We start from the raw sequence: 22305 nt of genomic DNA, 5'->3' as shown, positions 1-22305 counted from the left end.
AATTGCTGGACTGTCAGGGAAGTCCTCCAACAGGCATTTTTGTAGAAATGGATGAGCTGCTTCTAAAATTCACATAGAAGTGCAATGGTCCTAGATTATCCAAACAACTCTGAAAAAGAACAGTTAGAATATTTACACTACTTGATTTCAAAACTTACTGTAAATCTACAATAATCAATATGATGTGGTATTACATAAGAGATAAACAAATATGTCAGTGGAACAGAATAGAGAGTCTAGTAATAGAACCACACATATTTGGTCAATTGACTCTTGTTAAAGGGACAAAGACAATTCTGTGGAGGAAGACTGTTACAAGTGGTGCTGCAGCAATTGGGTATCCTCATTCAAAAAACAACAACAGAAAACAAACTTCAATCCATACTCTCACTATGGCATATAAAAAATTAACTCTAAATGTATCAAAGAACCTAAATGTAAACTCTAAAACCAAAAATTTCTAGCATAAAATATAAGAGAAAATCTTTGTGATCTTAGATAAGGCAATGAAACCTAATTTCTTTGCCTTGAGACAAGAAACACAACTCATAAAAGAAAAAGGTCGTTAATTTTTTTTCACTTATCAAAATTAAGAACTAACTTTACAAAAGGCACTGTTAAAAAAAAATGAAAAGACAAGCGAAACTGGGAAAAAACATTTGCAAACCATCTGATAAAGACGTATGCAGAGGGCTTCCCTGGTAGCAGAGTAGTTGAGAATCCGCCTGCCAATGCAGGGGACACGGGTTTGAGCCCTGGTCCAGGAAGATCCCACATGCCGTGGACCAACTAAGCCTGTGCACCACAACTACTGAGCCTGCACTCTAGAGCCCGTGAGCCACAGCTACTGAGCCTGTGTGCCACAACTACTGAAGCCTGCACGCCTAGAGCCGGTGCTCTGCAACAAGAGGAGCCACCTCAGTGAGAAGCCCCGTCTGGCTGCAACTAAAGAAAGCCCATGCGCAGCAATGAAGACCCAAAGTAGACAAAAATAAATAAATAAATAAATAAATTTTTAAAAAAAAAAGATGTATGCAGAATATACAAAGTTCTCTCCAACTCAATAATAAGGAAACCACAACCTAATTTTTTAAATGGATAAAACATTTGGACAGGCATTCCCTCAAAGATATACTGATAATAAATAAGCACAGGAAAAGATGCCCCCAAATTATTAATTATTAGGAAAATGCAAATGAGATATGACTACACATCTATCAGAAGGGCTAAAATTAAAGAAACTGATCATATTGTGTTGGCACACATATGGGACAATAAAAATTTCAGGAACTTCTGGTGGAAATATAAAATGGAAGACCTACTTTAGCAAACAGTTTGACAGTTCCTGAAAAAGTGTAAAATATGCCTATCAAATGACCCTGCCATTCATTCCTAAGTATTTATCCGGGGAAATGAAAGAATATGTGCATACAAAGGCTTGTTCATGAATTTTTATAGCAGCTTTATTTGTAATGGTCAAATAACTGTCCCAATGTTATTGTCCCAAATGTCCATTAATAGGTCAACGGATTAAAAAGATTGTAGTATATCCGTACAATGGAACCCTACTCAGCAATAAAAAATGGACCATTGATACATGCAAGAGCATGGACGGATCTCAAATAATTATGCTAAATGAAAGAAGCCAGAAGAAACTGCATACATGTGATTTCATGTAAATAAATGTCTAGAAAATTTAAACTCATCTGCAGTAACAGAAAGCAGATCAGTATTTGTTTGGGGGTGGAGAGGGAGAAAAGGGCAAAAGAGAAAGATGACGAAGAGACAACTTGGAGGTAATGGATATGTTCATTATTTTGATTACAGTGATGGTATCACAGGAATATGCATTTGTCAAAAGCAACCAAACTGTGTACTTTAAATGCATGCTGTTCATTGTGTCAATTATATCTCAGTAACAATATTAAAAATACACTTGAGAAATGCCAAAAGCAACTGAAATCTAGAAAATTGAGAGATGAATTGAAAAATAAAAGTGAAGAAATTAGCAGAAGGACTCAGAACCAGAAAACAATAGCAAAAATATACTATCTGAAGATGAAATACAAAAGCAATAAAATGATAGAAAAGCGAATGCACAGTGCCACGGGAAAAAGCCCTTCTGCACCTGCTGCACCAGGTGTCATCAGAGAAAAAACAGGAGGTAGGGAAATACAAAGAACCACAAGGACAAGCATATCTGCAAAATTTTTGTGGTTTTATTCCTTAGATATCATTTATTCAACCAATTATTTATTACGGGTATAATTTTTTTTTTCCGGCCGCACCGCTTAGCATATGGGATCTTAGTTCTGAGACCAGGAATGGAACCTGTGCCCCCTGCAGTGGAAGCTCAGAGTCTTAACCACTGGACCGCCAGGGAAGTCCCTATTATGTATATAATTTTTATATGACTAAGAACAACAAAAAGTAATTGTAAACTGAATAGCAATGAAAACCATAATAGTGGCTGGCTGAGATTTTCTGAGTGACTAACTGAATCATGATATTGAATATCCACTAAAGTTTTCGTATGTATCGTACTCCTATCCAAAATCAGTCTCTGCACTCCACATTCTTAGTACTCTTCTCCTCCTCAAAATTTCACTCCAACATTTCTCCACTCTCTTGCCTACAACATCTTTCCTCTCCCTTTGGGAAGATGTCATGCTGATTTTAAAAAGCAAAAGAAAAAATTTGCCAAAATACTGTCATTCTCCCATCCTAATAGAAATTTCTCATATCCCAGACAGTTATCATGCCATCTCCATGCTTTCCTTTGCAGTAAAATTTCAAGGGTTGACTCTACTTGTGTCTTCAATTCCTTTCCTCAAATTCTCTTTTAAAGCATGCTAATTAGGCTTCTGTCCATATGATTCTCTGAACTTGTTCCTGTCATTATCAACAGTGACTTCTACATCATTAAATCCAATGTCCAGTTAGTTCTTTCTACTCTTGCTTTCTCCATTTACAGTACAGTTAGTCTCATGGCGATCTCATTGTCTTTTGCTTTAAATTCCAACCATACGTTTAAGACTCCCAAACTTATTTCTCCAGCTCCAAACTCCTTTCCAAACTTGAATTCGTGTATCCAACTGACTCCTTGACACGCCTATTAGAAATGTTTAACAGATCTCAAATGTCATACGTCCAAAACTAAAATTCTGGTCTCTACCATGCAAAACTAGCTTCATCTCCAGGCTTCTCTTTTTCAGCTGATGGTAACCCCATCCTTGAGTTACTCAAGAAGCTTTTTCAACTCCTTCTTTTCTTTTTATGTAGCAAATCTAATTCTTCAGGAAAGACCAAAAAAAAAGGATACCTTTCTCATCACCTCCATCTGAGCCATCCACTTCTTTCACCTGGATTTCCATAGTAACCTCCTAACTGGTCTCCCTGCTTTGGCCCTTAACTCCTTTTACCTTATCCTTAACACAGCAGCCACAGTAACCCCATTAGAATGTAAAGCAGACCTTGCCACTCAGCTTTGCCAGGGCTCCACTTTTAACTCAGAGTCAAAGTCAAAGTCCTTCCAGGACACCACCTAACATGCTTCTCCTCACCACCCTGAGCACATCTTCTTTTTCTTTACCCTTTTCTCCTTCTATCCCAGCCTCACTGATTCCCGTGCTACTTTTGGAAACTGCCAGGCACACTCCTTTTTTAGGACCTTGTTTACTCTGCTTGGAACTCTGTGACCCCCAGATATCTATATGGCCATCTCCCTCCCCTTTTAAAACTTTTTACTAAAAAGTCCCTCAGAGAGACCTCCCTTGATATCTCTTATTTAATTCTGTAACACGATTGCCCCTCACTCCCCATATCCTTTATTATGCTATGCACTTTTCTGTTTTCCCTAGTAATTATCCGTATACTAGATAATTTACATATTTATTATGTTTCTTGTGGATTACCCATCCTCTACCCTCCATTTAAGCTCCATGAGGGCAAAGCTCTTTCGTTTCTCTGTCTGGTGGTGTTTAATGATGTATCCCAAGTGCATAGAATAGTACTATGTATAGTAAATACTCAGTAAATATTACTTGAATATGTGGATGGATATTAGGTATGTTCATTTGGTATGTATACTGAGGCTTTCCAATGGTTCCATTTTAAAGGGACAAAGATGAAAAGTATACTTGTATTTTAACAGAAGTTGAACAGATATTCCTTCAAGGCTACAAGCCCTTGTAACAAGTTCATGACCCTTGTCCCTTCCCTCCCACCCCACCCCCCAGTGGTGGACTGAGAATGCTGCCCTGTATTCTGTAGTAGAGTATAGGATAAGGAGTCAGGTGGAATGACTCTCAAAGCGTAGACCTTTAACTGGAGCAAAAATTTTATGAGATGAAGGAATCTGGACACAGATAGTTTCACCTCTTTTTCCAGGCGAACAGAGGGTGTAAGCGATAATGTGTAAGAACAATAAGAACATTTGAAAGGACAATAGGAGAAGCTAGAGTGAGCATGAGCTCTCAGCCTAAAGTGAAGAGGAAACATTTTTTGGATAGACTGAAGATACAGGGAAACGAGAATTTCAGAGAACAATATGGTAACATTAACAAGGATGCTGAGGAGTACTGCATGGCGATGTTAGCGTACGTTTTCATATAGAACAAATCTTTGCGTGACATAGAACGAACCTCCACTTCCACTAGCTGGGCACACCTAGCCTTCTCTGAAACATCCTTCATGGCTTGGAATCTCATGCTTCTGAGAATATCCTGGCCCTTTTGAATAGGCAGGGAGATTCTTCAGTTTCTGAGATCATATACACTCTAGTGTCTGTGCCAATGTAACTTTTTTTTAACTACTTGCTAAGTTTATGTTTTCATTTCTATTTGAAATTTATCAAGATACTTTTTTCATAGCTATTCTTGAGTTGTAATAATTTTCAATGAAGGGAAGCAACGTACATAAAAATCCAAGAAGTAGGTGTAACCGGTTTGGGAGAATTTATATGATTTTGATCCTTTTGTTAGTTTAACATCCAACTTAATTGTGTTCCTTTAATAAATTCTTCTGGATGAATACTAAATGTTTAGCAAAAGTGGGGTGTCAAAAGATTGCAAATTTGATCAAAAAACTAGTATGCATATGCAGATTATTAAATTAAAACTGCAAAATTGTATTTTTTCCTATGTGGGTATATGTCTATCAAAATGAAACTGTTGGAAGAAAGTACACATAAATATTACTGAAAAAATAACTAGAAATCTGTCAAATACATTCTATTTTTATTGCTTTGACACACATGTGGTAACTCTAATAAACTGCAAGCAAAGTTTTTAAACAGATTTTTGAAGGATCAGTTTTCGTAGACAAAGTGTTCCTGCATGTATTACACTAACTGTACTTGCACGGACACTTCTAAAGTGCTTTAAAGGCATTCCATCTCTCTATATATTAATTTTAAATTCATTACTATTAAGACAGTATTTTTTCATTAAAACAGAAAGAATAAAAGCCTACTTACACCCACAATATCACAAATGTTAAATGTGAGTGCTGAATTAACGATGCTTGCTACTCAATTCATAAAGAATAAGATATTTCTTTCAAAGGATACGTCCCACTTTGCACAGTCAAAATGTTGTTGGACTATTTTAGAGTCATCGAACAATTCTGTAAAAGCGCAGATTCAAACTTCCTAAAGGTGGCTGGGGATTAGATAGCGTTTACTATCAATCATAGCCAGTGTTTACTATTTAGATCCTAGTACAGGGGAAGAAAGTTGATCTTCACAATAGCTTCTAATCCTCATTCTACAATTCCTTTTTCTTTAAAAAAAAATAAAGTACCTAATCGTTCCACCAATAAAATTGTTCCAAATGCATATATTTAACTGAGCTCAATAGATAGACAGATTCTTCAGGAAAACAATCATAGAAAAGAGATGTAAACATGAAAAGGGCAATAATTTAAATGGCAAAAATAATTCTAGTTAACAATGAATACTGAGCCAGCCATGAAGTCCAATGACTTGACATGGACTATTATCTCTAATTTTGAAAAACCCTTAGATCCAGAGGCTAAAACTGAGGTTTATGCAGGCAAAGTAATTTGCATGGGGTCATCATGATTGTTAGTTTTGGAGCCAGACTCCTTTCCTGATACTTTGTTTTCAACTTTTTAACTGCCTCTATACCATATTTTATTAGCTGATCAAGTATAGAGTAATAGGCAAACATTTAAGGGAGGTATGTATTGAGATTTACAAGCGGAAAGGAGAAGAGGACAAATATTTTGGACCCCTTCTATGTGCCTGACACTATGTTAAATATTTAGGAAACGATCTCATTAGTTATCTTTATACTCATATTTGGTAAAGCCTTTATGAGAATATAAGTTCTGGGATTTGTTTGGAGTCAGGCAACTGAAGGATGAAAAATAAATAAGAGTGATTAAAGATTTGGGAAGTATTCCTTCTAATAATAGAATAAATCATGAAGACTTATTTGTTTAGAGAAGAGAACGTTAAGGAGAAAATTACTAATAAGAGTGTCTAGATATCTAAAAAAGCATTTATAAATCTATGTGAATAGGGTTTTGTTGTTTCCTCAGGCCAATATAAACAGAAACAAGGCTAAATTATACAAGGGGGGTGGGGATTATAGTACTCATGAGAAGAATCTAGCTAAGAAGAATTAGCAGAGTGCGAATGTTCTAGCCCTCTATATACCAGAGGCAGGGCTAGAGGCAGATAGGGATAGAGATATACAAGTTATTTTAGGAAAGAACTTACATCAATTCTCATTCCATTCTGCTCCAGTGTTTTCCTAAGGGAAAGAAATATAATTTATAAATATATCTGTATATAAAGTTAATCCTGTTTTCCAATCTGGGAGTTATGTGGAATTGTCCCTATTTATAAGGAGGAATCTGAAACTCAGAGAGTTTAAGAAGTCTTCCCAATTTCACACAGCAATTAAGTGAGAGTCAAGAGAGACAGTGGGACTCAGGGAGTTAGAATCAGAAAATTTGGGTTCCAGTGTAGACTTGGCCACTCCATCATTTGATTGTGAGAAAATTACTTCCATAAATTTCTAATACTTTATCTGTAAAATAAAAATAAGAATACACACAACGATAGTTGGGAAGATTAAATGAGCAGTAGTTTCAGTGGAATTATTCCGAGTATGAACATAAATAACTCTTTAAAGAATTTATGAAATTATGGACTTCCTTCTTGCCATGTGGTTCAAGGTTAACTTAAAGGAATCTAAATGCTCATTTTTTAATCAGTAACGTTTTTTGACATAAACTTCTAAAAATTGTTTCTGCCTCCATGTCTTTATTTGAATGCTTCTCATCTGAAAAATCAATGTGCAATATGTCATTCTTGCCATTTAACCAAATTTAACATATAAACCACATATTAAACATTGTTTAATATTTCTAGTAGTCCATGCTTTGCACTAATTTCAAGAGATTTTCTTCTCCAATAAGAAAAGAAATAATGGCTATAACATAGTACTTCTCTGAGTTATCACCTACTCAGTATTCTCAGGAAGTACTCAAAAGATGATCATTGCAATATCTAGGTGTCTGCCAGCCTTTATAAAAATTAGAGCCAACTGAGAATAAACATGAATAATGAAAACTGATTACAATTTCAGAGATGTACAGCATAGATCTTAGGGCTAGCAGGTTTACTATTTCTTGTACCTCTTTATATGTTACTCATTTATCACATTGAAATTGGAATTGTTCTTGTGCCTCCCATTATTGGAAGTCTCTGGATATTTGCAAGCCCCATGTAGACCCAATAATCAGATTAATCTGGTCACTAATCACTGAAAGAAATGCCTAAGTCATAAACAGCAGGAGAATCCATTGATTGTAAAGGGAGACATTACTGAGCAGTTTCAACCAAGCAAGATAGTTAAACTCAGAGATGCTGTTTCCTGTTTCTCTGGTATAAACAACCAGGCTGCTCCACTGGCCTCTCCACAACCTGGATGTCCCAAAGCCACATCTCTCTTCTTTCCTTCCACTTTCCCTAAAGAGAATTCTGGGTCATAAAGGAAGGAGAATTGGTGCAACTTCTTTCCTGAAACGACTTGAGCTTCCTCTGCGTTTATATTTGTGTCATCTTATTATAAGATGAGCGAACATCTATTATTAATTGATGTACTAATTAAAGCCATACTTGCAGTTTCCATTAGCTTATTCCCTAAATTCTCCAGAGTTGGCTGTCTGGTTTTAATCAAAACCAAATGGTAGTCCAAGTTCCCAGCCCTGAGCAGCTAGGAGGAAGTCATCCAGTGGAGGCACAAGAAAGCAGAAAAGATAAACAGACGATAGTTCACAACATTTGTGTTGGAGGAAGGATGCAGATATTGTGAGCTGCTTTAGAGTGATTCGGGCACTCTGTCCTGCTGGATGGAAGCAGTTGCAAGTGGTTAATGTCAGCAAGATTGTAATAGGATCAAGATGGAGTCTGTCTTCTGCTTTTCCAGCACTAGATGTGTGTAACTGGAAGATTCTGACCAGAGGCAATGCTGCCTATGCCGTGACACAAACTACTTTAATTCCGGGAAGGATTCTTGGGGTCGGAGAGATCTGGGAGAAAACGTTCTATTCGCTGGATTCCTAGGATTTTACTTACAGACCTTCTCAGGTACAGTATATCAGGCTGCAGCATTTTAAATTAAGGAGCGTTAAAAAGGTCTTCAAATTTAGAAGAATTACGGTATTAAAACTAACTGCATCTTGCTCCCTTAAAAGATCTTTTGAAAGGAGCACTGCAAAGATATTTTGCTTACATTGTGTGTATACATTGAATAAAGTGGAAAAGTTGTAGAGGAAGGAGAGAACGATGTTTTCTTTCTTTCTTTTTTTTCATAAGCAGCGTGGGATAGAAAAGGCTCTACGGCTTTATGACTCTCCAGCTAATCACCTCAAGGGTTTTGACAAACTCACTTAAGTTCTGTGTAAAATCAGAACTCCTAAATCGCCTGGGCGGGCCTCTGCTCTGCCCCCCTCCCCTCCTCTCAGTTCAGTCTTTCTCACATGCACACCACTCAGAGGCAGGAAATGCTTCCCAGGCAATCTGGGCCTGGTTGTGGAGGCCCCTTTTGCAAAACATCAGTCTGAATTTACTAGACAGAAGTCACTAGGAACGCCTTGACAGACTCCGGCTTCAGCTAAGGCTCCCTCCAGCTGCGGAGGCTGTTTTTGTTAGAATCACACACTGCGCAGAACTGCTTAGAATAGAGCCATGATCTCAACCACGAAATGTGAACTTATATTTTGGAGAAACTAACGGGGACGGACTCCTTTCCTAGGCTGAGTGTTGAAGCATGTCTTGCCTTGGCGTTTCAGCTCCTCCTCGTCTAGGTAAGACGCTGTGGACTATCTATCTTTACGCTTTGAGGCAATCTTTGAAGAGGCAGAAAGATTGAGAGAAATGTTAGCATCTTGCACGGAGTGGTGATTTCCTAGGTTTTAGAGCTGAGCCACGAAATCAGAAGTGGAAAAAGTTTAGTAAGTAAAAAACTGTGAGTCAAATTGTTTTAGCAAAATGTCAATTCTAAAATAGGCTCCATGGAGATTTTTCTCCGTAAACTAAGATCTTATTTTCATCCCTTTTTAATCCTTAACTTATTTATGACTGGAGCCAGAAGATAGACCAGTTTTCCTATTATATGGTTTATATGAAACAGATACATATTCTCACACATTGTGAGGTGTAAATGATTTTTTTTCTTTCCCCGTCGTTTGCCAACAGGAAAAGTAGATCCCGCTATAGAGTGACTTTTCTTAATAATGCATCTCCAAAGAAAATTTTGAGTCTCATTTAAAATATGAAGATTGGATTCCTCAATATTTCCCCACCCAGTTTCAACCACAGGTCAAACTGCTAATGCACAGCTTAAATGGTTTATTTTTAAAAAGAGTAAACACATGAAATTTTACAAATATTTCTATCCTAAACAGTATTTAATCTGATTTTTAAAAATTTAAAGATCAGAATTGGATTTAATTTATATTAACTTTCTTGAATTCACTATTCACTGCTCAGATCATATTCTGTGTGAGTATTTTTGAATAAAGTAAATTTCAATGACAATGACATTCATTGTTACTATTTTAAGGCAGCTGGAAATCACTACAATCATATGAAAAGCTGATCTGTATTCATAATTCATGTAATCATAAAATTACATTTCCACTGGGCTACAGTATATTTAAGTTATGTTTACATGTGCAATATATGAGAAAAGAAATTTAGTAATGACTGACATAACAGAGAGTTTTAATGCATAACATACTGTTATATTTCTGAATATTTAGAATGAAAATCATTATTTTATAGAAATCATATGGAATGGTACGTGAAGGGAACAAATACCCGTGCATATTTCCAAATCTATTAGATGAACACAAGATATCCCAAATGAAATATGAAAGCTATTTGACAGTCGGATCATAAGAAATCAAGTGTTTTTATCATAAACTTTTACATAGTATAAGGTGACCATTTGCTGTATTAGCTAATTATGCTTAAATTTTATGCTAGAATAAGTTATATTGACAAATTTTAACTACTCACTAACAATTTGTTGTGTTGAGACTTCTAAAAGTGATAAAAAGAATCTGTTTTTTAAGTATGTTAAAAATAAAATATTGACTTGTCTAAATTATGATTTAATAAAATTCCTCAATAGAATTTTAAGGAAGGAAAGAATATAAGAGGTCACCTCTTCTAACACTGTCTTAAAGGTGCCAAAAAGGGAGGTGAAGCATGACATTCAAAAATGACCTGTCCAAGGTCACACCGCTAGTTAGTAGAAGAGATGACAGTGGAACCATAGTACCCTGTATCATAATTCAGGTAACTTAATATGACATCACCTTGTTCTCAAATAATAACTGCTCATAATAAAGTATGAATATATTCGTATCCGGTAGAAGGCTACCTTAAACAGAAAATTATAATGCTTATTTTTTAACAAAAGGCTTACAGCTGCTACCAGCATTAAAAAAATAGTGGCTTTAAAAAAGAATCAAATTAACTAAGTAATGAAATTTCCTCAAATGCAAAAGTTTTCTTACACCTTCAACAAACATTTTAAAGGAGTATCTTGTTTGTGACTGTTTTGTTACATTTCATGTTTATGCCAAGAAAATCAATCCATATGCTAATAATTATATTAATTTTAAACTGATGTTTCTTAAAAACATAGAGCTAGAAGGGAGGTTGTCTGATTCATATCCTTGCCTCCAAATGGTATCCTTATAAATCAACTTAACTAGTGGCATTCGGAAAAGATTTTACTGCCCCCCACTGGAATCGGTTTAAGAATCTCACGTACCCGGACATCCTTTTATTTATCTAACCTAAATCTCTATTGCTGCAGCCTGTTTCCAGTTCTGTGGGTTTCTACCTCAGTGGAAATGTGAAAAGCCTAAATGGACGTGTGAAAACATAAGTGTACATTTCTAGGCCAAATAAACCCACTTCCTTTCATCTTCCCTTCTACAGCTTATTTACAGTCTTTTAATTGGTTCATATATCTCCTCTGAGCCTTCTACAAAGCCCTTTAGTTGTAGAATCCTGAGTTTGTTATAGTATATAAATGGCTGACCAGTGCAGTGTCAAATGGAGGAGTTGGCTGCTTCATCTGTACATTCTTCATATATGACAGTATATGTTGCTTTGCACGCCGAAACATTGCACTTTCCGTGGCAAGAGCCCTTCTAATAAAGCTAATATGTGTCATTTCTAGTACATCCCATTTCTTTAGAGAAAATGTGAGTCATGATGCTTTTTCTCCCCATTTTTCTGAACCAGATTGGATTTCCTGATGCTATTACCACTTAAAAATAGGCTATTCAACACTTTCAGTGTCTCCACACTCTACATGATTGGAATGAGGAATAAATGCAGTAAAGCAATAGCCTATATAACTGATGGCATGATTACTAGAGGGCCTAGTACACCATTTTGTTTAATTTTTTCTTGAGGACGTTATAATAAAAAAGAGAATTTTTCTGGCCCTATCCAAACCTGCTCATACCATACACCTCACTACAAATACTTTAGGCATGGCTTAATCTTACTTATAGAGGATGGGTGTTAGAGGATTAAAACAAGTCTAAACTGGGACATTTAAGATGTGTCTTTTGTTTTTACTTCATTTGTTTCCTCTTGGAGAAGGAATGAATTGGTGTCAATATCATCTTACAATGAGGATTCTCTCTGTAGAAATCGTTATAGTACAACGAAGTTCCAAAAGAGAGATGATTTAGATCTGGATCAGAAAATTTTATTATCTGAATAAATGTTAAGAATTGTACATGAGAATTTAAAGAGGATGAGGGAAAATTCCTCCAGATTTGAAGGAAATAGCATAAGTATTATACCTTCTTCTCCCAGGTGAATGATAAGCCCCTTAGTTGCACAAATCAAACAGGTTTACAGAGAAGCCCAAATCCAGATTGACTTTGGGGTGGATATAGAGATACAGCATACTACTTCTAGTTTGGCATTAAACTGCCGGTCAGCTCATAGAGTGCTGAGAAATAGATGCGCTTAGTTTTTGAAGAAGGTAAACAGAATAAAGGTGAAGTGTGGATCTTGAGACCTAGTTTAAAAGAGATTATTGATTTTGATTCAGTGGATTATAGAGTATATAAGTGAACTTGAAAAGATTAAATAGGAATTCTGATGTAAAAAAAAAGTTGAAAGGCAATGTAAACAGCATGTGTATAAACTTGCTCATGAATTAAGATAGAGGACTGAAAAAAGCAGTTGTAGCTGCTTATATGTGTGAAAAGGTTTTCCTGTTAGACTGAAATCACAAAATGGTTTAGCAATACAGTTCAGATAATCCAGAGGAAATCAGTCCTTTAATAGAAATGAGATCCAAAGGAAGTAGGAAGATCAGAAAGCAAGCTTAGAAATTCAACCAGTGTTTCTTTTTATTCCCAGCAGTTGGCAAAATACCTAGCATGTCAGGTATTGTCAATACATGTTTGTTAATAAATGTTTGTGGAATAAATAGGAGGGAAAGAAGAAAGAAAGGAAAGGAAAACCAGCATTGAAGAGTTGGTGTTGTGAGACTTTTTTTTAATTTTCCAGACATCCTGTAATGATAGAATAATAATTTTTAAAGAGGAAGGAAAATAAGAGGTTGGCAAAAGTCATCAGAGCCTGAGGCCAGAGGTTAATAGCACTCTCATAAGATGACATTACAAGTTCATTAAGAGCCAGGAGAAAGCATGAGTATCCAAAAATAGTTCAAAGTTAAGTTACACGAGGCCAGTGAGAGCAGAGCACTAGTGAATTTTCCACAATTTGAATGGGGGTGGTGTACTGGAAAGCTCGTGGGAAGAGACAGAAAACTGGCTCAGATTTGCATCTTTGCCATTTGAAATCCTTGCTCTGTGATTTCAAGCATGCCCCATCCTACTTTGAGCTTCTGCTTTTTATTGGTAAAGTCTGGAAGATAATGCAAATATTTATATCACTGGGTCATTCTGAGCATTAGATGAGACTTTGTATGTACAAACTGGGTCGCATACAGTATAACAAACAAAATTTTGTTTTAAAAAGCAGAGGTCAAATGAATCAAGAAAGAAAGAATCATGGTGTTTCACCTTGTGGTCAAATCACTCATCTATATTGAAACAACATGGGCATGCAAGGGATAGTTCCAGCTCCTACTCAGCCATGGTTTCTGCAGCTAAGATCCGTCAAAAACTAAAGGAATCATTGCCATCACCATCTTTATCATCATCATCATCATTATCGTCATCATCATTTAGTATCTAGTGAGTTCTTGCAATATGCCATGGATTAAGTGTTTTACATATATTATCAGCTCATTATTATTACAGTTCAATATTATTCTCTCTCAACAATTTTCATTATTCCCATTATAGAAGTGAGAAAACTGGGGAAGACAAAACCTAAGTAACTAATGTAAATCACCAGAAAAAAAAAAAGTTTCTTTAACAGACATCTTGCCTTCACAAAAAATAGAGGTAATAATCACTACCCATCAATAGGTGTTAGAGATAGAGCTAGTTACTTAGTCCTGCCAGAATTTCTCCCTGTAAAATCAGGACAATGATAGCACCTACTTCATGGAGTATTTGTGAGTATTATTACTAAAGGAGATAGCGTAAGTGCAACACCAAATACAGGGCCTGATCCACAGTAAATGCTTAACACATGGAAGCTCTTTTACTATTACTATTATCACGATCATCAAAAGTTTCTAATGCACCTATTATTACTTGGGTATATGGGACACTTGGTAGTAAAAACAAGCTCAAATGTACATAGGAAGATGACAAAATAAGATAAGAATTATAGATATTAAATACAGAAGAAAAAAGTTGATATCAGAGGCATCAATCCCTGATAGGATATCAACCTAACAGAAGTAGCTAAGTTCTCAGTGATTTCATGTTCCTGATTTCAATGAAAGTTGTACTTACCAAATGACTGAAATCTCAGTATTCTGTTGTCACCTAACTGTCTGAGCACCTGTGTTGCTGTAGCCCTCTTGTTTATATTTGGTGATTACTGTGTCTACCCTTAGAGTGTTCTTAGAAATGATAGCAAAGTTAAAAATAGAAAGTGGCCACTTAAAGCAAAGCCACATCTCACCATGCTGATGATAAAGCATTATAATTCATGTCCATTGTGGAATAGAAGTATCTTTTTTATAATAAGGCAAAACCACATTTCAATCATATTGCTTTGCCATTAAAAAAAAACAACCAAACTTTTGATATCAAATTTAACTCTAAGCTATTTCCTGTTGCATGAAAAATTCCAAGTGAAATAAGTTAGGAGCAAAGGCAATACTTTTCTTTGGTTATAAGGGACTCTGCAGAAAAGAGATATGAATCAAAAAACCAAATGACTAATTATTCATTAATGAATTTATTTGCAGAAATAGCTAAAATACAATGTAGTTCTAGGTGCTCAAAGGGTTCTGTACCAGATGGAACACTGTTATTGAGAAGACTGTGTACTTTCTAAAAAAATAAAACATGGAATCCTGAAGGAAATACAGGTGTCTACAACTTACTGCATCCATGATGCAATACTGTCCCCCAAGACTGTGTTAATTCTGGGGTCTCATAGAAACCAATTATCCCCAGAAAAGTCTTAGTGGTATCAGACAAATATGACATTTTTAAAGATTTACTCAAATTACACGTGGTTATTTAAAAAAAACGTTCTGAGAATCCGCAAACCTGGCTGACCTGAGCGGCAAAGTGGTGATAAGTCAAACACTGCCAGTATCTGCACTCCTCCCTGCAAGGGAATTAGAAACTACTGGGGCTACATTAAATAGTAGGAAGCCAGAGGTAAAAATAGGGCACCTCAGAAATATTAACTTGCAACTTTGTAACAGCCTGTTCTTTTCTGATGAGCTGACAGAATTCTAGTGGATTGACAGAGTTAATTTCAAATTTATTTGATTCCTGGAACATATCTGAGAGCTAAGAAGGAGAAAAAACTTACCAAGCTTAGTAAAACTAATATATACATAAAAATAGGTAAACATTTAAAAAAATATTTTAATTGGGTACCTATTTATTCATTCTTCTTCTAAAGACGAAAAATGATGGAAGGTTGGATGTGTCTCTCTCGGAAAAAGTGATGTACTACTCAATCCACTGACTTAGCTCATTATAGATGGTTTATTCTGTAATTTACTAAGACTTTTGATGATTTCCAGACAACCTAAAGACATGGAAGCTTTTTCATATATAATATTTTAAGCTTCGTTAAGTAATTTACCAGTAAAGAATTTTAACAGGAGTTTGTTTTTTCCACAGACAGCTAATGAGTCATAATGAGTAAATGCCAACATTTGACAAAGTATGTAAAAGTAGATGGATAATGATTTTGTGAAGGATTAAGACAAAGATTGCCACTAAAGAAAGGAAGTCTGCCTGTAGTCATACAGAGATAGGTTTTTGCATCGTTATTAAAGGTTTCTCTCTCCTAAGCCTAATTCTAGCCCTGTCTAATTTCAATTAGTTAGCATGAATATTTTAAAGAAAAAGCACTACTTGTCTTTTACTAAAAGTTGGCTACCCTGATTAGACTCTTAGAAATGCTTTCTTTGAATGTGTTATCTTTTTTGTTTTTGGGTGTTTTTTTTTTGCTATTTGTTCATTAATTTACATAAAGGGATTAAGAATAATCATATCTGTCCTAGGCGTTCTCGCTGATCCTAAGCCTCTTGAATATTTGACAGTTTTGCATTGAAAAGCATTCCTCTCGTGTTATCATTGAGTTGGGGGCAGTGGAAGGTGCCCAAATGTTCCACAATTTAGTTGGCTAGATAATTTGTTCTTTGACAGCTCCATCAAGAAAATGAATTTCATTTTGACCTCCGCAAATGCTCACTGTCAGGAAGATTTACTTGGCCATCAGTGAGCACACATTTGAAGAACTACAGTAGGCTGTGATCATGTCTGTTTATATGTTGATTCTGCTGTAATCGTCTAATTCAATAAGTGTTTGGGTGGCACTTATTACATGCAAAGGTGACTCCCTGAGCGTAGGCCAAGATACACTAAGATGTCACATCCCTCTAGGATGTCCAGATTCCCCATCTCTCCACCTCACCAACTTGACCCTTATATTAGCAACAATGTGGGCCATTGTAGAAATGCTCCCTTCTTGGTTCAGATGCATTCTCTATTCTTGCAAGAGTGCGTGTTAGAGAATTTAACCTACCTTTAATTAAAAGGAGATTATTTCCCTCATGTCTTCTCTTCTTTCTCCCAGTGACTGAGTACACGCTATGTGGTAGCTATTACATATAGATATGCATTAAAGCAGTAGTAGGAGAAGAGAGAAGAGTAGGAGAAGAGAGTAGTAGGAGAAATTTAACATGGGATGGGTAATTAAGAAGAAAGACCTGATGGGAAACCAGAAGTAACTCCAGCCATCTAAGGAGAAAGTAGGAAAATACAGAGAAACTGGCAGTACTATTATGCCTTCTATTAAATATGCAGCAGCTGTGTGAAGGTGTTTAAAAACAACCCAGGAGTCAATCATGTGCATGTGTGTGTGTGTGTGTGCGTGTGTGTGCGCGCGCACGTATTTATTTGTATATGTGTATGTGTATGTATCCATATACCTATTTTTGTCATCTGTTTTCTGAAAGGATAAAACAAGATAATATATACTTAGGCTTATATTCCCAATGTTTAGTAGACTGTCTGCAGCCCATTCGGCTCTAAATAAACACTTGTTGAATAAATGATTATGATCAGGCAATGTTGCTCTCAGTTCTAAGGTACTGCCCACTTGATTTCAGCCACAAGTACTTCATCTGCACCGTGTTTTCCCAGGCTATAGTATCGGCAGTAGTGATTCCCATCAGGCTCTTCTTTCCTGGGGACACTTGCCAGGTCAAAATACAAGGTATGTGTTTATTTCAGGAGCAAGTGCAAAAGAGAGCATGATCATTTGATGTCAGACATAGGTCAGGGATTCTCAAACTAGAATATCTTCAATTGCTTTTTAGTACAGTAACATTCAATGTTGATTAATTTTAAAATATACACTGCATGCCACTGTATGCTTATGTTAAAGAGTGGTGTTATGAAATTAACCCAAACAATAAATTTTAAATCACTCTGTGTCTAAACAGCCTATGCACTAATATCACAAAAAGCAAGTGTGGGCACTTCACAAATATTTTCCAGAATCATTACATGATTAGAGGTACACAGAGTTTCCTGTAATATTAATACAGTGGTGTTTGAACACACGCATTTAAGAAGTGAAAAATCCCCATGGAAATTCACTTCATAAAATCAACACCCTGCAATGACTTACACTTTTCCAGATCCTTCATCCAAATCCTCAGCAGCTGAGCTCATTCTGAATGAAACTGCGTAAAAGTGATTACAAGAAAAAGTAGTAGAAGTTTGCAAAATAAGTAGCCGGTAATTAGAAATGGTGAGAAGGCTCAAAGGGAAAGTGAGGTCTTTTACAAAGACTTCTAAATCTGACAGGACAGATTCTAGTCAATTCAGATGACTTAGAAAATGGGGCCGATATACTCCGATGTGATGGACAATATATTTTAATTAATACTGTGTTCAGCCTTTAGATCCTGAAGGCAGGTTTTAACTATAAATCTTACAAATCAGAATTAAAATAGGAAGTATGAATAAGGAAGCTTGTTGAGATAAAGTTTTTAAAACAATCTATCAGACCACAGGATGTGGAATGAACATTCAAACTGTAGTGATGATGGTCATAATGAGAGTTAGGAAATTTTATGTCTTCAAAATAAAGACACTATAAATTCACAGGAATGATCTGGAAATGTCCAAAGAACGTAGATTAGAAATTAGGACAGAAGGAGTTAATGTTGTGTCAAATCTATCTAATTTATAATCTCTCTTTGCAGCTCGATTGTCTCAGAACTTGTTGAACTGTCTTCCTTTGATGTTATAAAAATACTTACCTACTTGCCAAGGTTGAGTGCAGTAAGCTAATTAATATTATGGTCAGGACTTAAAGGCAAAAATTTTTATGTAATCTGTTCCCCAAGGGGTTAATAAAACTCTTTCTCCTTCTTCATCAGAGAAAGAAAACCAGAATTGTCTCAACTTAAATGTAAATGTGGCTTAGGAATGACACTAATACCACTTGGCATTTCTTAAGTTAGCCTGCTCTTTCTACACTGGATAAAAATAAAGAAAAGAAAGCATCTAAAACAGAACCGCCCTATTACAACCCAAATTTGCCCATGAAAGCAGAAATTTTCTGGCCTGCATCTATGCGTTTTTTCCACTTTTCCGTAGCCTCCCACACTATAATGACTTATGCACGGAATTCAGGGACTTTATATTTTCTTATGAATGCCAACATAGAAAATGTGAATGCTGACCATTTTCAAAGATACTCACAGACCCTTAAAGAAACGGAATAGTATCCAGAATGATATTTGGTCAGTCTGGCATACCAAAATTCTAGTACATTCCTGGTCTTTACAAGATGGGAATATTTACCTTTCTGGCATGTGCTTAGTCAGAATAGCTTGCGATTTTTGGTGGGGAGTCAGAGTCCTTTTCAATAGACTGAAGTGACCCAAACCCAGCACTTCAGTTAATCTTGTTTATGATTGAAATCAATAAGCCAACCCATGTCATGTGCTGACAGTTCTTGTGTGGTGTAAAAACTGGAAGTGTCTGTTCTTGAATAAGATTTTTCTTTTACAGTCCAGTCATTAGGTTTCATTATGGGACAACATTTGGACTAGTCATTTTTATAAGGTTGAGTTTACATTGGTATAATTTGTTGCCTTTAACTAAGGCTTTGAATAATTTAAGGCAAAAAGGATGGATACCTGGAATGTGTTTATATTCTGACCTTATCTTATGTCTGGTTTTCTTGTTTACTTAAAATTTTATGGCCAAATGCTAACAGAAGTATACAAACTAAACTCCTTAGAAGCCAAAGAGAATGAGACTGAAATTTCTGAAGAATTATTTCAGTTGTCTTATCATGCTCACATCTTCTTTTTGGGTAACCTGAATTCCTGTCTGAAGAGTTTAGACTTTATATCTACTAAAGATGTGTGGAGGGAAGAGGTAGCAGTAGAATCGCATTCCATGGGTGAAGTTTGTTGGCTCTCTAAGCCTGGGTCTTAGAACCAGGGCCTACTTTGAATCCAGGCTTACCTCCTAGATGTATGACCTTGGGCAAGATATTTAATTTCGGTAAGCTTCAACAGTACTAGCTTGCTAGCGGGTCGTGGCAGCAATAAGATGCATGTAAATGTATTTATCCTAAGACATTTTAAGTGGTGTGTGTTACGCTTTCTTATGCATGAATTATGTGTTAATATGAGCTAAACTGGATTACTCCATGTTTCTTAGTCACTCCCTGGAGTAAATGCATTCTGGTAGTTTGGGATCTGTATTAGCTCTTTCACACACTAATACATTACACATGCTGTCTCTATAGCTCAAGTTTTGCATGAACAGTTCCCTGGTGGCCTTCAGTGCAATTCAAACCAAACAGCCAATAGATTTCTGTAACGATTTGTGTCCACAAAAGTAAATCAGGAAAGCATCTAAGCTAGAGCAACTAGTTTCTTCCAGTGAATTTTATTAGTATAGCAATCCAAATATTTTCCTAATGGAATTTTAAATATTCAATATGTATATCTTTATTCGTTAATAGATCAATCAATCCAGCTGCACTTAAAAGTATTGTTAATGATTTTTGACCAGAAATATTGAATGTGAAATTGTCTTCTACTATTAGGCTGCTTCTTAAAGAAATAACCTTATTGAGGCTATTAAATAGAAGCTTTATACAATCTCTTAATCTTTCATAGCACAGCTTAAGTGCTCTCTTCTCCAAGATATATTTTGACTTTAGAACTATATCCTGAACTATGTATATTTCTTTAATTTTTAATAGGTGGTGCAATGACAAAACTTACTCTCTTCTTCAATCAGTGAATTTGAAGTAATCTTTCATCGTTTCATCTCCTTTAGTCTCATATGGAATGTATCCCTCTATCTGTTGTTAAACTACGATGACATGTCTGTAGCTATCAGAAAGAGAAGCTGGGAAGAACATGTGACCCAGTGGATGGGACAGCCTTTTAATTCTGATGATTGTAACACAGCATGTCATCATGGACTAGTAGCTGACAGCTTGCAGGCAAGTATGGAAAAAGATGCAACTCTAAATGTGGACCGCAAAGAAAGGTGTGTTTCACTACCAGACTGCTGTCATGGCTCAGAGCTGAGAGATATTCCTGGGAAGCCAATGGGTCACATTTCAAAGGAGGTGGATGAAGATGACAGCCATGAAGGTGAAGATCAGTTTCTTTCTCTGGAGGCCAGCACGGAAACACTAGTGCATGTTTCTGACGAGGATACTGATTCTGATCTATATCTTACAGATGATAAACAGATTTTAACTACTCAAGGGCCTAAAACGTCAGACCAACATAGCATCAAAGGAGCAGGCTCCTTAGTAAAGACGCCGCCCATCATGGAAAGTAACCAAGGTTCTTATGACTCCTGGGGAATGGCTGGTGGAGCTGATTTAGTGCTGGTAGAGGAAAAGGGGGACAGAAAAGTTGTTGACATGGTGAGTAAAAGCCTGGAGCTTTGTAAGGATATAAGCCTAAGTGAAATAAAAGATGCATCCAAAATGAATGCATGTGACTCTTTGAATGTGAAAGATATTGTGCCGGAAAAGCAATTGCTTAATTCTGCTGTAATTGCTCAGCATCGAAGGAAACCCGACTTCCCTAAAGATGAACATGAAAGAAACACCTGCAATGCAGTACAAGATGAGTTCCTGGCTATTCCTTGTGCAGACAGAGGACTGCCATTATTAAAAACAGATTCTGGAAGCTGCCTTCTGCAGCCTCCTTCCTGCCCTAGTGGAATGTCAGCTGAAAATGGCCTGGAGAAGAGTGGTTTCTCAGAACATCAAAACAGAAGTCTTCCAAAGGTCAACTCAGGAGATGGCATGCAGTGTTTACACATAAAGGAGACTCTGGCCACCCATGAACCCACAGATAACCAAGTCAGACTTCGTAAAAGAAAGGTAAGACACATGCACCTATTATCTGGCTTTTGGAATTCTGTAAATATCCTTGTTTCTGTCACTTATTATTTTGCTAGAGTTAAAAAGATATGTGGACATTTCTTTTGCTCAGTAGTGTAGCTGTATGACTCAAAGAGCATCTTCTTGGAGAAATCATCAAAATATGTAAAAATTAAAACAGGATAACCTATCCACTTCACTAATAATATTTATATGGCTCATGAACATTCTATTTTGGAATTGTGTTGAAGACAGAACTGGTTTCACTTTCTTTGGCTGGAATTAAATAGCCACCAGATAGTTCAAAGCCTATCTAAAGAGTGATCTCTGATTTTTAGAAAGAATGTCATGGTAATTTTTAATTAAAATTGTTTATTTCAGCTTGCTTCTCTTCCCTTTAAAAAGTATATTTTACTATAATAAAAGTGGTATAAATCACGTATTTTAAATGAGCCCTTTGCATATACCAAGGCAACAGTACCCCCTCCCCCAAAATATGCTAATGCTATTTTAAATGATACCCTGGCACATTTGCTATCCATAGCTACATGAACATTTTTTTTAAACTCTTGACCATAAAGGATGACTAACTGAAGTAAATTTTTATGCTGAGGCACTTTTGACTAATCCTGCAGATGCCATGATCCCCCAAGAAGTTTCCAAGTGAGAGACACAAGGATTGGAAGGAACCACATGGATCATGATTTAGTTAGAGAACTCTTGAC

At 36.2% G+C, this 22305-nt stretch overlaps 1 protein-coding gene across 1 annotated transcript in view; it reads left to right on the top strand.

The window, feature by feature from the left end:
* The window catches only part of DLC1 (DLC1 Rho GTPase activating protein), a 475727-nt gene that overhangs the window by 80233 nt on the left and 373189 nt on the right, over positions 1-22305 (top strand). The window contains exon 2 of the mRNA XM_024765029.1: positions 20435-21580. Coding sequence (XP_024620797.1) covers positions 20558-21580 — 1023 coding nt within the window. The 5' untranslated portion in view covers positions 20435-20557. The remainder of the gene's footprint in view (positions 1-20434; positions 21581-22305) is intronic.

The sequence above is a fragment of the Neophocaena asiaeorientalis genome, unplaced genomic scaffold (assembly GCF_003031525.2).
Source record: "Neophocaena asiaeorientalis asiaeorientalis breed wild unplaced genomic scaffold, Neophocaena_asiaeorientalis_V1.1 scaffold14, whole genome shotgun sequence".
NCBI classification, from domain to species: Eukaryota; Metazoa; Chordata; class Mammalia; order Artiodactyla; family Phocoenidae; genus Neophocaena; species Neophocaena asiaeorientalis.
Note: the sequence above shows the minus strand (reverse complement) of the source record. Positions and strands in the feature narration are given on the sequence as shown.